The sequence below is a fragment of the Drosophila arizonae genome, chromosome 4 (genome assembly GCF_054131065.1).
Source record: "Drosophila arizonae isolate 15081-1271.41 chromosome 4, UAZ_ARI_1.0, whole genome shotgun sequence".
Taxonomy (NCBI): domain Eukaryota; kingdom Metazoa; phylum Arthropoda; class Insecta; order Diptera; family Drosophilidae; genus Drosophila; species Drosophila arizonae.
Window position 1 is genome coordinate 19548702 of NC_142924.1, and position 12986 is coordinate 19561687.

The 12986-nt window shown below is 42.7% G+C and overlaps 5 protein-coding genes and 1 long non-coding RNA gene across 8 annotated transcripts; 3 read left to right on the forward strand and 3 right to left on the reverse strand.

The window, feature by feature from the left end:
* Positions 1 to 13: 13 nt before the first annotated feature.
* On the reverse strand, positions 14 to 2720 carry TrpRS-m (Tryptophanyl-tRNA synthetase, mitochondrial). The gene is made up of 3 exons (XM_018008160.2): positions 2327 to 2720; positions 1826 to 2253; positions 14 to 1766 (listed from the first exon to the last, which is right to left on the reverse strand). Exons 1-3 carry the CDS (start codon positions 2546 to 2548, stop codon positions 230 to 232), a joined length of 2187 nt encoding a protein of 728 aa, XP_017863649.1. The 5' UTR covers positions 2549 to 2720; the 3' UTR covers positions 14 to 229.
* Positions 2721 to 3016: 296 nt separating this feature from the next.
* Positions 3017 to 5284, reverse strand: LOC108614286 (dihydrolipoyl dehydrogenase, mitochondrial). The gene is made up of 4 exons (XM_018008337.2): positions 5106 to 5284; positions 4257 to 4784; positions 3320 to 4198; positions 3017 to 3253 (listed from the first exon to the last, which is right to left on the reverse strand). The coding sequence occupies exons 1-4, from the start codon at positions 5145 to 5147 to the stop codon at positions 3188 to 3190; spliced, it is 1515 nt and encodes a 504-aa protein (XP_017863826.1). The 5' UTR covers positions 5148 to 5284; the 3' UTR covers positions 3017 to 3187.
* A 74-nt stretch (positions 5285 to 5358) lies between these two features.
* Positions 5359 to 7445, forward strand: MED19 (mediator complex subunit 19). Of its 2 annotated transcripts, none has more exons than XM_018008338.2 (3): positions 5359 to 6148; positions 6210 to 6327; positions 6379 to 7445. In XM_018008338.2, the coding sequence occupies exons 1-3, from the start codon at positions 5711 to 5713 to the stop codon at positions 6864 to 6866; spliced, it is 1044 nt and encodes a 347-aa protein (XP_017863827.1). In that variant the 5' UTR covers positions 5359 to 5710; the 3' UTR covers positions 6867 to 7445. The 2 variants fall into 2 exon arrangements, with proteins under 2 accessions (XP_017863827.1, XP_017863828.1); XM_018008339.2 differs by having other exon boundaries at positions 6391 to 7445.
* A 111-nt stretch (positions 7446 to 7556) lies between these two features.
* LOC108614290 (phosphoglycolate phosphatase) lies at positions 7557 to 9229 on the forward strand. The gene is made up of 2 exons (XM_018008340.2): positions 7557 to 7843; positions 8201 to 9229. The coding sequence occupies exons 1-2, from the start codon at positions 7747 to 7749 to the stop codon at positions 9052 to 9054; spliced, it is 951 nt and encodes a 316-aa protein (XP_017863829.1). The 5' UTR covers positions 7557 to 7746; the 3' UTR covers positions 9055 to 9229.
* LOC149269369 (uncharacterized) lies at positions 8670 to 11362 on the reverse strand. Of its 2 annotated transcripts, XR_016269968.1 has the most exons (3): positions 11202 to 11362; positions 10144 to 11142; positions 8670 to 10084 (listed from the first exon to the last, which is right to left on the reverse strand). It is a non-coding gene; the product is annotated as an uncharacterized LOC149269369 (long non-coding RNA). The 2 variants fall into 2 exon arrangements; XR_016269967.1 differs by having other exon boundaries at positions 10144 to 11362.
* Positions 11363 to 11466: 104 nt separating this feature from the next.
* Positions 11467 to 12979, forward strand: LOC108614291 (phosphoglycolate phosphatase). Its single transcript, XM_018008341.2, has 3 exons — positions 11467 to 11601; positions 11841 to 12519; positions 12602 to 12979. The coding sequence occupies exons 1-3, from the start codon at positions 11505 to 11507 to the stop codon at positions 12756 to 12758; spliced, it is 933 nt and encodes a 310-aa protein (XP_017863830.1). The 5' UTR covers positions 11467 to 11504; the 3' UTR covers positions 12759 to 12979.
* Positions 12980 to 12986: the final 7 nt, after the last annotated feature.

The following is a 12986-nucleotide window of genomic DNA, read 5'->3' on the forward strand; positions in this document are numbered from 1 at the left end:
CAGAGTGCCCGCATTTGACAAGTACCGAAATACCATGACTATCGGCACTGCCGATAGCACTGTTTATTAACATTCATAATAACATAAGCAATGCTACCCATTTCGAGGCGCGCTGTTCCAAAATCAGGTATGTAAACCATTTAGCATAAATAGATCACAATGTATTACAAGCGATTTTTGGGTTATCAGACTATACTAAAAACAATTGCAATTATACACCCAGTCTACTCTAATTAATTTTCTCCACCAAAGTCTCTGTTGTTGCTGTATCATCTTCTTCATCTTCATGATCTTCGACATTTGATTCAACCTCTTCCTCAGTGGAAGCACTCGTGGTCTTCGTCGCAGGGGCTCCACTACCCGTGCTATTGGTATTGGTCTCAGCCTTAGTGTTGGACTTGCTCGTGGCATTGCTAGTGTTACTGCTGCTGCTGCTGCTGCTGTTGTTGTTGTTGTTGTTGCTACTGCTGCTGCTGCTGCTGCTGCTGCTGCTGCTACTGTTGCTGCTGCTTGCAATGCTTGCAGAAGGCGCACTGCACACAGCTGCCGTCGTTTGATTGTTGCGATTATGGAGAGTCTTGGCTGCCACATTGACGACATTGGGATTTAGGCTGTTGAAGGAGGTGGACGCTGCCTTATAGAACGCGCTGTTGGCCAGACTACTGATCGTCTCCTGCTGCTTGAACACCGCATTCACTTGACTCGTCACGGAAGCCAAGGCACTGGGATTCGAATTGCCATACTTCAGGGCGGACATATTATTGACAGAGCCCAAAGCATTGGGCGCCACAAAGCCAAACGTATTGCGACGACCACCACGTTGATCGGCCCGAGCAGGAATGGCGGAGTTCAGGCTTACATTGGCATCGCGAAACCCAATTTTAGGCATATTGTAATTGTCCAGCTTAAAGGTGTGCCGTGACGGCGAACGGTTGAAGGATTTCTCCACACGCATCGTCTGGATGGGCACAACCGTATGACGAGATTTCCGCAGTCCCTGTTTGCCACCCATTTCTCCGCTGATCGCATCGCCAGCATCTCCACCCACAGCAGCGGCTCCACCACTATAGCCCGTCTCGGTTCGCTGGCTATCCGGACGAAGGACGCCCTTAACCAGACGCTGACTGGCCGTTATTCTTGAGTGATCCGGCAGTGGGGGCGCCACCAATACACTGGCCGGACTTACGCCCGAGATGCCCAATCCGAGACGCTGCCGCACTTCCGCCATGGTCGCCTGCGCCATTTTGCGTGCCTTCTCCGAGCCCATTTCCAGCACATAGATGAGTTCGTTGCGGTTATTCAAATGCTTATTTATCATTTCTCGAATGGGGCGCAGATGCTCAATGACTGCTTCCGAAACACGCTCCTTATACTGCGCCGTGTCCAACTGTTTGGCCTCCTCCACCACAGTGTCAATGCTCTGACCTGTGACTTGGGCATGGATGTTCACTAGATTGCTAACACCCGGCCGCATGCCCGGATTGTACGAGATGTCCGAGGTGAAGTCTGTGAGGGCCTTTTTAATCTTCTCGATAATTTGCTCGGGTGAGTCGCTCAGATTGATGGTGCCTTTCGGATTTTGATCCGATTTGGACATCTTCTTCGACGGCTCACGCAAGGAAAGTATCCGTGAGCCATCGTTTTCCTCTATAATGGCATTGCATACCGGAAACATGTCGCCATACCGTGCATTGAAAGCGCGCGCCAGGTGCTGTGCCAATTGAATATGTTGCAATTGATCCGATCCAACGGGCACATGGGTGGCTCTATATAGATAAAATGAGTCAAGAGTTAGTTGAGGCATTAGCTAACAGGGTAGACTTACTTATATAGCATAATGTCGGCCGCCTGGAGTACCGGATAGACAAACAAACCCAGGGGTACATCGCGTACGGTTCGCGATTTCTCCTTGAATTGGGGCAGCTGAGCTAATCGCGGCATCGTGGTTAAGGAATTCAGTATCCAATTTAATTCGCTGTGCTCCATCACCGAAGACTGGACGAACAATGTTGTGTGGGAGGGATCGATGCCGCAGGCGAGCAGCGTGGCAGCCATCGTGAAAATATTATCACGCAATGTTGGTGGATTATGCGGCATTGTTATTGAATGCATGTCCACAATGCTAATGGTAATATTTTCGCGTTTCTTCTGCAATTCCGTCCACTTCCGCACTGCGCCCAAATAGTTGCCCAAATGCATTGATCCTGTTGGCTGAATGCCACTAAAGATTTTCCTTGGCCAGCGATGAGAACTCTGTTAAAGTGGAGTGAGGGGTCGGTTAAAGCACATCTATTACATCACAAAACATCAACAAAACTCAACACACGGTCGTTGTCTGGGTTGTTTCCTGATCGTTGGATTGCGTCTTTTTTTGCTTGCCAGATAAATTGAATTGTGCTTGTTGGGTTGCGGACATACGTTCTCTGGTTGTATTCTCCCATGATTGCACTTTACTGGCATTTAATAACCTTTTGGCGAGAGACATTCGACGCTTCAGTTTGGAGACATGTATGGTGCGAGGTACGCATAATTTACAAACGCGAAACATTGCAACTGTTATTAATTTTGTTCTTTTGAGTTCGTTTGATTAAACTATAGAAAATTGGAAAACGAAATCTTTGGCAATGTATAAAAGGAATCTGTAACCTAATTTTGACAATTCGTTCAAAATATTATATGATTAGTGTGACCATTGCTACTTTAAAATGTCAAAATTGAATGATATCGGAGATATTGATAGCGCATGTCGTTCAGTTACAATCGATGACTGTCCAATTTGAGATGTTAGTTTAATATTCATTTGAAAATTTAGCTGACGACATATAATAATTGGGTAAACTTGAGGATTTCATTTTAATTTCTAAGTCGGTGTTACTATAAAAAACTATGTTTGAAAAACTAATTAGCTTTCATTTATCGATATTGCTTATTTTGAAATATTGCCTTGCTATATTGCTCAGCTGTTTTTAAACTAATATCGATATAAAACAGTATCGATAGTAACTAACATATAGCGCGGGTTTCAAAAGAATTTTATTTTAAACATACATTGTTAACTACATTGCATTGCAATTGGCAATATATATTGATCGGACATGTTTCGTTACAGTTGCACATTGAGAATTTCATATAAGCGGAGATATTAGCATTTCCAATTTCAAATCAGTACACTAAAATGGGGTTCTCATTAAAAGTTGATTGGCTTTCCAAAAGCGGCCGCAACATTTGCCTCGCGTAAAGCTTCAGCGCAAGTCTGCAAAGAGAACAAATTTCCATTACAATACACTTCTTACAGCGGGGACAATCTATTTTAGCTTACTGGATGTGCGTGACAGACACGGGCAATATCTTCCGCGGAAGCGCCATACTCCATGGCCAGTACGGCCTCATTGATCAGCTCGCCGGCACCCGGGCCAATGATATGGGTGCCCAGAACGCGGTCCGTTGCCTTATCGGCGAGCACCTTGACGAAGCCATCGGTCTCATTGTTCGTCTTCGCACGCGAATTCGCCAGGAAGGGGAACTTGCCAATTTTATAGGCAACGCCCTCCTGCTTGAGCGCCTCCTCAGATTTGCCCACCCACGCCACCTCGGGATGTGTGTACACCACGCTGGGTACGCAGTTGTAATCAATGTGCACTGGTCCACCCTGAATGCCCTCGATGGTGATTAGGCCCTCATCCTCGGCCTTGTGGGCCAACATTGGGCCGTGAATGCAATCTCCGATGGCGTAGATGCTCGGTACCACCGTCTGGAACTTGGCATTGACGGGAATGCGACCACGATCGTCCTTCACAATACCTACAGCCTCCAATCCAAGCCCCTCAGTGTAGGGCCGGCGTCCCACACACACCAACAACGTGTCGCATTCGATCTGCTCCTTTTCACCCGATTTGGCGTTCTCCACGGAGACGCTGACAGTGTTGCCGTTTCGAGTGGCGCCCATTACTTTGGTACCAAGCTTAAATTTGAGTCCCTGCTTAACGAGCACCTTCTGGAAGGTCTTGGACACCTCGTTATCGATGCCAACCCCACCGATGGTGTCCATGAACTCAATGGCAGTAACCTCAGCGCCCAGACGCGACCAAACAGAGCCCAGCTCCAGACCAATCACACCAGCGCCAATCACAACCATGCGCTTGGGCACCTGGGGCAGCTTCAAAGCGCCCGTGCTGCTCACAATGACCTCCTCATCGATCTGCAGAACACAAATATCTATATCCATAACCGAATAGTTGAGATTAGAACATACTTACAGTAATGCCAGGGAAGGGAGTAACCTCCGATCCAGTGGCGATCAATATGTTCTTGGTCTTAACGGTGTCCGTTGTGCCGTCGCTCTTGGCCACCTTCACTTCATTGGGGCTGACGATGCTGCCAAAGCCCGTGAGTTGTGTAACTTTGTTCTTCTTGAACAGCATTGCAATGCCTCCGGTTAGAGCTTTAACAGCATTTGTCTTCTGTCCCATCAGCTTCTCAAGATCAAGCGTGACGCTGCCACAGTTGATGCCTCGACTGGCCAAGTCTCCGGAGTGCGCCATGTGGTAATAGTGTGAATTGTTTAGCAAAGCCTTCGATGGAATGCAGCCAACATTCAGGCAGGTGCCACCGAGAGTGGGCTCCTTCTCCACGCTGACCGTCTTCATGCCCATCTGGGCCGCTTTGATGGCAGCAACATAGCCACCGGGTCCAGAGCCAATGACCACAATGTCCGCCTCATGTGTGGCCGAGTAGCAGCGGGAATTAAATGCCCCCAAAATGGCTGCATTAGTTCGCAGTGGTGTCTGCAATGAGGAACAGCGATTTAATCAGAATGCTAATTGGTCACACTAGTTTCTAACTCATTTAATTTTTACGGTTTGTTGTGTTTACGCTAATCGCTGGCACTTAGCACAAACACGCTTTTTGATAATCATTTGGCTTTATCACGACTGTGTCAGCTGATAATTGGTCTAATATACGACCTTGACATTTGAATACGCACAGTTTGCGACGTCACTATGATCGACTACTAATGCATTTAATGCGAAAGTTATGACCTATTTAGGTTAGAATTGCATAACCCAATTGGACTAAGCTGGTGAAGTGGGTTTATATCTTTGTACCTTGGCCACAGCTGTCACAGTTCTGCGTAGTGTGGATTGCATTGCTGTAGAATTTGTAAAATAGCTTTCTCTAAAACCGAAAAACAAAACTTTGACGTTTCTATCAAAGTTCTAACGAAAATTACACGGTACGCTACGCTAGAACACGGCAAACTGGTGATGGCGACTGGCCAATATATCGATAGTGGCCCAGTTTCGATATATTTGCAGGTCACAAGCAAATTTCTGTCATCAGTGGTTGAATTTCTATTCAACAATGTGTCGCCTTTATTCAGTTGCTCGCTTGCTGGTCACACTCGTACGTGAACACAACAAGATGGCGAGAGTTTCGTCTACAAATTGAATATAGAAAATCGTAATAAAACGTGCGCAATAATTGATTAAATATACATTAAAGTGTCGGCGCGGCCGCAATAATAAGCTGAGCGTATATTGCTCGCTTTTTGTGTGTGCGGCAGCAACTCAAACCGATTGCAAAATTTTGCTACGCTGTCTGGCCTTGTTGTTGTTGCTGCTGGTGCAGCATAGTTGTTGCTATTGTTTTTGTGTGTGCCTAACTCTTTGACCGAATCCGAACCGCCCCGCCTCTGTCGAGTTGCTCAAAAATGATGAACAACTACGGCAATATAATGATGGACTCACCCAGATCTTCACCGCATGGCGGTCGCTCCCCCGTGGTGGCGCGACAGGACTCATCAGGGACGCTTAAGACAACCATATCGTTGGGGAAGACGCCAACGATAATACACACGGGTCCATTCTACTCAATGAAGGAGCCACCAGCGAAAGCTGAACTAACTGGCGACAAAGACCTCATGACCGAATATGGACTGCATCATACGCTGACCAAATTCAAAGAGAAAAAATTTAAGGAATCGCTGGCATCGTTTCTACCGAACATACCCGGCATCAATGACCTCATCACGCATCCCGTGGAAAACAGCACGCTGCGCAGCGTCATCGAAAAGCCGCCCATCGGTGGCAAGGAACTCCTGCCCCTGACTCCTGTGCAGTTGGCCGGCTTCCGTTTGCATCCTGGACCGGTGAGCAAACAGTTTCTTGTAATGTTTTTACTTACTAATATACTCTGAATTGGCATTGCAGCTGCCAGAACAGTACCGCACCACTTATGCCACACCTGCGCGTAAACACAAAAACAAGCACAAAAAGCACAAACACAAAGACGGAATTACTACTGGGGGACCAGAGTCAACGTTATTGGGTAAATAAAAATCTTTCAAATTGGCTAATACGTATAACTGGTAACTAAAAGAATCCTTTTCAGATTCTGCTGGCTTGGAGACATACGAGAAGAAGCACAAAAAACAAAAGCGCCACGAGGATGATAAGGAACGCAAGAAACGCAAAAAGGAGAAAAAGCGTAAAAAGAAAAACCAAAGTCCCGAACCAGGCGGAGCTCTAGGCATCGGAATGCCCAGTGGAGGCGGCGGCGGCGGCGCAGCACCAGCTGGTATGGGTGGACCCGTCATGGGCGCCACGGCTATCATGTCCAATCCCATGAGTAGTAGTGGCGTGGGCATGGGCGTCGGTGTCGGAATGAATGCGGGCATGGGTGCGAACAGTTTTTCCTCATCTCTGCAAATGCAGCAACAGCTGTCGATGCAACATCAACAGCAGCAGCAGCAAATGCCCAGTGGGGCGTTAATGGGCTCTGTGTTGAGTAGTGGAGGAAATGGGCCTGGAGGTAATGCTGGTAACGCAGGTGGCGGCCCAGGTAGCTTATTAATGTCACAGTTTTAGGTGAAATCCATTAGTTAATAGTCTTGGCTCATTACCTCTCTCTCGCACACACACACATCTATAGCCCATACACAAAACAAAACAACAAAAAGGTGTCCAGAGATGCACACTATAAATGCAATTTCTCGATAAATTTTCGTGTCTAGTTTTTAATTTATATAATTATGATTACTGTAAAATAGTTTATATTGTAATTAGCAAACTTTTTCGTTCGGTTTACATTGCCTAGCTTAATGAGATTTATTTAATGCAAATTATGGTACAAAATGCAAAATTTTTCGCTGTAGATTCCAGTACTACCCTTTCATCCCATGAAAAAATAACAACCTTTAACATTTTTAGATCGCTTGCAATTACATCTCGATCATCCAATTTCTTTTGCTTACAATTTGGTATAGCTGCAGTATTTTACTTTATTTGCAATGGTTTGATCTTCCAGCAAGTTTGTAAAAAATAAAGAAATGGAGGATGAAAACTGAGATTCAACAAAACAAAAACCTGTACTATAAGTAATTAATTGTATATGTAAGCGCCAAATACAATAATAAACGGCTTAAAAGTTTGAAACTGTAAGCAAAATTTGTCTTTTTGAATTGTTGGTAGCCAACAGTTGGCTGGGTTTGTTTAACAGCTGACTTGATAATCTTAAAAATACCAAAAAATTACAGTAGTTTGTGAACAGCTGTGCGTCGTCAACATGTCAGCTGATAAGTGATAGTGCTGCCACACTGTCGAAAACGCATCAGCTCAATAGATATACATAAATAAATTATCAGTGGCTGAAATTTGGTAATTAGTAGATAGCCTGCAGTAGTACGCGGGCATTGAAAGGTTCTAGTCCTAACACCGTCTATTCATCTGATAAAACAAATCGAACGAAATGTATAAACAAACGTGCACCAACCTACTGAGCCTTTCACCTGTAGAGGTCAACAAATGGCTTGACAGCTTCGATTCCGTTATAACCGATTGCGATGGTGAGTGTGTCAAGTTATGAATGAAGGATTCTGACCCAATTTGAATTGCGTAATAAGGCACATACTTTTGAATGAAAAGCCTACTTCCTAAATAGAGTCAATCACGTCACATTTTGTTGTAGTCGTATGTCAAAATTAACACGCAAACGAATTATGTAGTTGTATGAGTGTGTGTGTGTGTGAGGCCGCGCAAAATTCAATGTCAAATTACAATGTCATAAGGGTGCGGCCAGTACGACTCTCTAAAGCTCCTTTAATGTAGAACATATTTTTTTATTATTTGAAATCATTTAAATCAATCTCTTATAAGACAAAATGAACTTTGAACTCCAAATGATTTTAATTTCAATCATGCAGGCGTTCTGTGGGTGTACGGAAATGTTATACCCGGCTCCCCAGAGACGATAAACTACTTAAAAGGAATGGGAAAGAGCATTTATTTTTGCACAAATAATTCGACAAAAACACGTAAAGAACTACTTATGAAAGGCATTGATCTGGGGTTCAATATCACCGAAGAGGGCATCATAGCGACAGCCCATGCAGCGGCTAGTTATCTGAAGAATCGCAATTTTGACAAGCGCGTCTATATTATTGGATCCCCGGGAATTGCACAGGAACTGGATGCAGTTGGAATAAAACACACAGGCGTTGGCCCTGATGTAATGAAGGCCCCACTGGGTGAATTCATGGCAAAGCATTTAACTGTAGAACCGGATATTGGGGCCGTTGTTGTTGGCTTTGATGAGCATTTCAGCTTTCCGAAAATGACGAAAGCGGCATCCTATCTCAGCGACCCGAAGTGCTTGTTCATTGCAACGAATACAGATGAACGTTTCCCTATGCCAGGAATGGTTGTTCCGGGCAGTGGCAGCTTTGTGAATGCTATTCGAACGTGTGCGGAGAGGGAACCCATTGTGATTGGAAAACCTAATCCGGCCATTTGTCAGTCATTGATTAAGCAAAAAAAGATCATTCCGTCTCGAACTTTAATGATTGGTGATCGGGCCAACACGGATATTCTCCTGGGCTATAATTGTGGATTTCAGACACTTCTCGTCGGAACGGGCATTCATTCTATGAATGATGTGGCTCAATGGAGGAATAGCAAAAACCCCGACGACAAAAAACTAATACCCGATATGTACATACCGAAATTGGGAGATCTACTGCCAGCAATTATCGATTCGATTACACACGGACGCTATTAATTTGTATATATACTGTATATATATATATATGTTTGACAAATTTTATTCAGTTTATGTATTCCGCTCAGGGACACTAGTAAACTTAATATTATTAACAGACAGCACTTGATTTAAACAAAAGCATTACACAGGTGTATAGTAAAATTTACAATAAAATTACAAATTTGTTTGCAAACTGATTGCTGTTGTCAACATACCCATCCATCTTAATTTGTAGCGCAAGCGCTTGAGTGAGACAGCATAATATTAAAAATCACGATGATTCGCTCAGTTCGCGCTAGTGCTGCAAAAAAATCGATATTCCGTAATATCGATATTCACGATATTTTCAGAGAAAAAGATCGATAAAAACGATATATCGAACACTTCTTTTAAATGTTAATTTTCTTGCTTAGAATCTATTATAATATTTATATTAATTATGACTTCTTAATGGATAAAATGGCAACCATTTCAAGATTAAAATAAAAGCAACAGCATTAAACAAAAACAAAGTTATTCAACCGAACAAAATCGTATAACAAATTATTTTTCATTAACTTAAACCTAAAACAGCAATTCATTAAAGCTCAAATTCACTATGCTCCTTAAAATTATATTATAATAATAACAAAAACAATTGCCTCCATGGCAGTTTGAAAAAGAAAAGAAATTAAGACAAAACCCATTGGTTTTTATTTAAAAAAATAGTTTGTTTACTGTTTCCGGTTTTAATGACGCCCTTCTGGAATTAGCAATCATTCCATCTTTGCTAAACATCCTCTCGCTCTCAGAGGACGTTGCCTCATATTTTTTATTTACGAAGTGCAAAATGCTACCGGACTTGGGTGCCAATTCACTCTCTTGCAGCGATGGATGCATGCGTGTTAAGTGATTTTTAAGGCTTGTGGTATTTCCATTTGTTTTGCAGACCTTAAAGCAATTTCTGCACACCGCACCATCCTTTCCTTTTTCAAAATATTTCCACACTTCGGATTTTTTGGGGCTCCCACGGTCTTATTTTCTTCATCGGAGTCCACCCTCGCCGCGCCTAAAACACACAAGCTATGATTCCAAGCTTTTCCAATAGGATATATCAATTGTACTTACGTTTTCTTCCCAAAAACTGATCAATTTTTTTTCTTTCTATCGCAATTAAATTAAATCAATCAATTTGTATACAATTTAGCAAAATTAAATAAATGCGCTTCTTACACAGTTAAAACCAACGCCAAGAATAACCATTTTTTCGATATATCGATACTAAGAAAACCATATCGATCTTTTGCCAAAATTCGAAAATATCGATTATAACGATTCCGATCCGATATTTTTGCAGCACTAGTTCGCGCTAGTGCTGCAAAAGAATCGATATTCCGTAATATCGATATTCACGATATTTTCAGAGAAAAAGATCGATAAAAACGATATATCGAACACTTCTTTTAAATGTTAATTTTCTTGCTTAGAATCTATTATATTATTTATATTAATTATGACTTCTTAATGGATAAAATGGCAACCATTTCAAGATTAAAATAAAAGCAACAGCATCAAACAAAAACAAATTTATTCAACCGAACAAAGTCGTATAACAAATTATTTTTCATTAACTTAAACCTAAAACAGCAATTCATTAAAGCTCAAATTCACTATGCTCCTTAAAATTATATTATAATAATAACAAAAACAATTGCCTCCATGGCAGTTTGAAAAAGAAAAGAAATTAAGACAAAACCCATTGGTTTTTATTTAAAAAAAATAGTTTGTTTACTGTTTCCGGTTTTAATGACGCCCTTCTGGAATTAGCAATCATTCCAGCTTTGCTAAACATCCTCTCGCTCTCAGAGGACGTTGCCTCATATTTTTTATTTACGAAGTGCAAAATGCTACCGGACTTGGGTGCCAATTCACTCTCTTGCAGCGATGGATGCATGCGTGTTAAGTGATTTTTAAGGCTTGTGGTATTTCCATTTGTTTTGCAGACCTTAAAGCAATTTCTGCACACCGCACAACCATCCTTTCCTTTTTCAAAATATTTCCACACTTCGGATTTTTTTGGGGCTCCCACGGTCTTATTTTCTTCATCGGAGTCCACCCTCGCCGCGCCTAAAACACACAAGCTATGATTCCAAGCTTTTCCAATAGGATATATCAATTGTACTTACGTTTTCTTCCCAAAAACTGATCAATTTTTTTTCTTTCTATTGCAATTAAATTAAATCAATCAATTTGTATATAATTTAGCAAAATTAAATAAATGCGCTTCTTACACAGTTAAAACCAACGCCAAGAATAACCATTTTTCGATATATCGATACTAAGAAAACCATATCGATCTTTTGCCAAAATTCGAAAATATCGATTATAACGATTCCGATCCGATATTTTTGCAGCACTAGTTCGCGCTCAGTTAAGAAACAAACACACGCCAAAGCAGGCAGCAGTGTCAACTCGTTCGCGACTATAGAATGTTCAGAGCAAAGGCAATTAACTTGTTAGATCTCCAGCCTGAGCAGGTGAACAGCTGGTTGCAAGGCTTTGATACAATTATGAGTGATTGCGACGGTAAGTCTTCAAGTATGTGCGTTTGTGAGTGAGAGTGAGAGAGTGAAAAGCAGAGAGATCTTAGACTTACAGCGCTGCCACCTAACTTTTGAGAAGTTGTATATCGATATCTGTATCGATGATGTTGGGGGCATATGAGAGACAGTGAGAGAGAACTTTAAAGATGCTCTTTATCGAAATCAATGCTTTGAATATGTATACATACATGTTTTATTACTTCGTAAATATTGTTTGATCAGGTACGCTGTGGCATGATGACAAGGCTATTGAAGGTGCCGCCGATGTGTTGAATGCCTTGCAGACCCGTGCCGGCAAACGCGTCTATTTAATAACAAATAATGGCCTAAAGACGCGCCATGAAATTTGGCAGCGAGCCCAACGTCTGGGCTTCCAGTTGCCCAATGAGTCGCATATCATCTCACCCACGCAAACAATCGTCGATTATCTGAAACAGCACATGACAAGCGACCAGCGGGTCTATGTGGTTGGAAATGCGGCTATTGAGCGAGCACTAACTGAAGCGGGCATTCAAAGTTTTGGCGCTGGCCAACCAGAGCTGCTGCAGCCCAATGACAAGTGGCAGGAGTTCGTAAATCGGGAGTTGAAGCAGCCCGCAGCGACTGGCAATGTGGGCGCCGTCGTTGTTGGCTGGGATGAGCATTTCAGCTACTGTAAAATGGCGCGCGCCTGTCACCTGCTGTGCAGCAACAAAGACTGCGCATTCCTCGTCACCAACAAGGATGCGGTGCACAAGTATCCGTCTGTTCATATACCCGGAACTGGCGCATTTGTTGCTGCAATTGAGACGTGTTCGGGACGCATGGCGCTGGATATGGGCAAACCGAATCCCTTAGTTCTAGAGCCGCTGCTCAATGCAGCTGCTTTACAGCCTGAGCGTACGCTAATGATAGGCGATTGGTAAGACAGGGAGAGAGAGAGTGAGAGGAGACAATATAATCTCTGCTTAATGTCGCTCAATGTCATTTCTTTCACTTTGTAGCTGCAAAGTCGATGTCACCTTTGCCAGAAACTGCAATCTGCAATCGCTTTTAGTGGGCACCGGCAGCTATCAATTGGAAACTTTGCATGGGAATCCCGAGCTGCCCAAGCCAGATGTTTATCTACCCCAATTGGGCAATCTATTGTCATATATTTGAACCATTTACGCATTGTCAATAAAGCGTATCGACGAGTGCTAATCAATATCGGATATGATAACTTAATCTTTATCAGCAATTATCTTATCTGTGATACAAGCGTTATCCATTTATCCCATAGTCGAGTTGGCTTGTAATTGAAATGCATATGACTTTGTTATTTACATAATGTTATTTGTTCCGTTTGATCAAAATAAACATATATTTGTATATTTATATAATAGTTGT

What these genes read in the sequence shown, in the direction of transcription:
- TrpRS-m (XM_018008160.2), bottom strand. Translation starts at nt 2,548, where the DNA reads ATGTTTCGCGTTTGTAAATTATGCGTACCTCGCACCATACATGTCTCC. An exon ending in AAACAACCCAGACAACGACC is followed by an intron (nt 2,254 to 2,326) that starts GTGTGTTGAGTT and finishes CCACTTTAACAG; the next exon opens with AGTTCTCATCGCTGGCCAAG. An exon ending in GCCGACATTATGCTATATAA is followed by an intron (nt 1,767 to 1,825) that starts GTAAGTCTACCC and finishes TTATCTATATAG; the next exon opens with AGCCACCCATGTGCCCGTTG.
- LOC108614286 (XM_018008337.2), bottom strand. Translation starts at nt 5,147, where the DNA reads ATGCAATCCACACTACGCAGAACTGTGACAGCTGTGGCCAAG. An exon ending in CTGTGACAGCTGTGGCCAAG is followed by an intron (nt 4,785 to 5,105) that starts GTACAAAGATAT and finishes TCCTCATTGCAG; the next exon opens with ACACCACTGCGAACTAATGC. An exon ending in CTCCCTTCCCTGGCATTACT is followed by an intron (nt 4,199 to 4,256) that starts GTAAGTATGTTC and finishes TGTGTTCTGCAG; the next exon opens with ATCGATGAGGAGGTCATTGT.
- MED19 (XM_018008338.2), top strand. Translation starts at nt 5,711, where the DNA reads ATGATGAACAACTACGGCAATATAATGATGGACTCACCCAGATCTTCA. An exon ending in TCCGTTTGCATCCTGGACCG is followed by an intron (nt 6,149 to 6,209) that starts GTGAGCAAACAG and finishes TTGGCATTGCAG; the next exon opens with CTGCCAGAACAGTACCGCAC. An exon ending in ACCAGAGTCAACGTTATTGG is followed by an intron (nt 6,328 to 6,378) that starts GTAAATAAAAAT and finishes GGTAACTAAAAG; the next exon opens with AATCCTTTTCAGATTCTGCT.
- LOC108614290 (XM_018008340.2), top strand. Translation starts at nt 7,747, where the DNA reads ATGTATAAACAAACGTGCACCAACCTACTGAGCCTTTCACCTGTAGAG. An exon ending in CGTTATAACCGATTGCGATG is followed by an intron (nt 7,844 to 8,200) that starts GTGAGTGTGTCA and finishes TCAATCATGCAG; the next exon opens with GCGTTCTGTGGGTGTACGGA.
- LOC108614291 (XM_018008341.2), top strand. Translation starts at nt 11,505, where the DNA reads ATGTTCAGAGCAAAGGCAATTAACTTGTTAGATCTCCAGCCTGAGCAG. An exon ending in AATTATGAGTGATTGCGACG is followed by an intron (nt 11,602 to 11,840) that starts GTAAGTCTTCAA and finishes TTGTTTGATCAG; the next exon opens with GTACGCTGTGGCATGATGAC. An exon ending in ACGCTAATGATAGGCGATTG is followed by an intron (nt 12,520 to 12,601) that starts GTAAGACAGGGA and finishes TTCACTTTGTAG; the next exon opens with CTGCAAAGTCGATGTCACCT.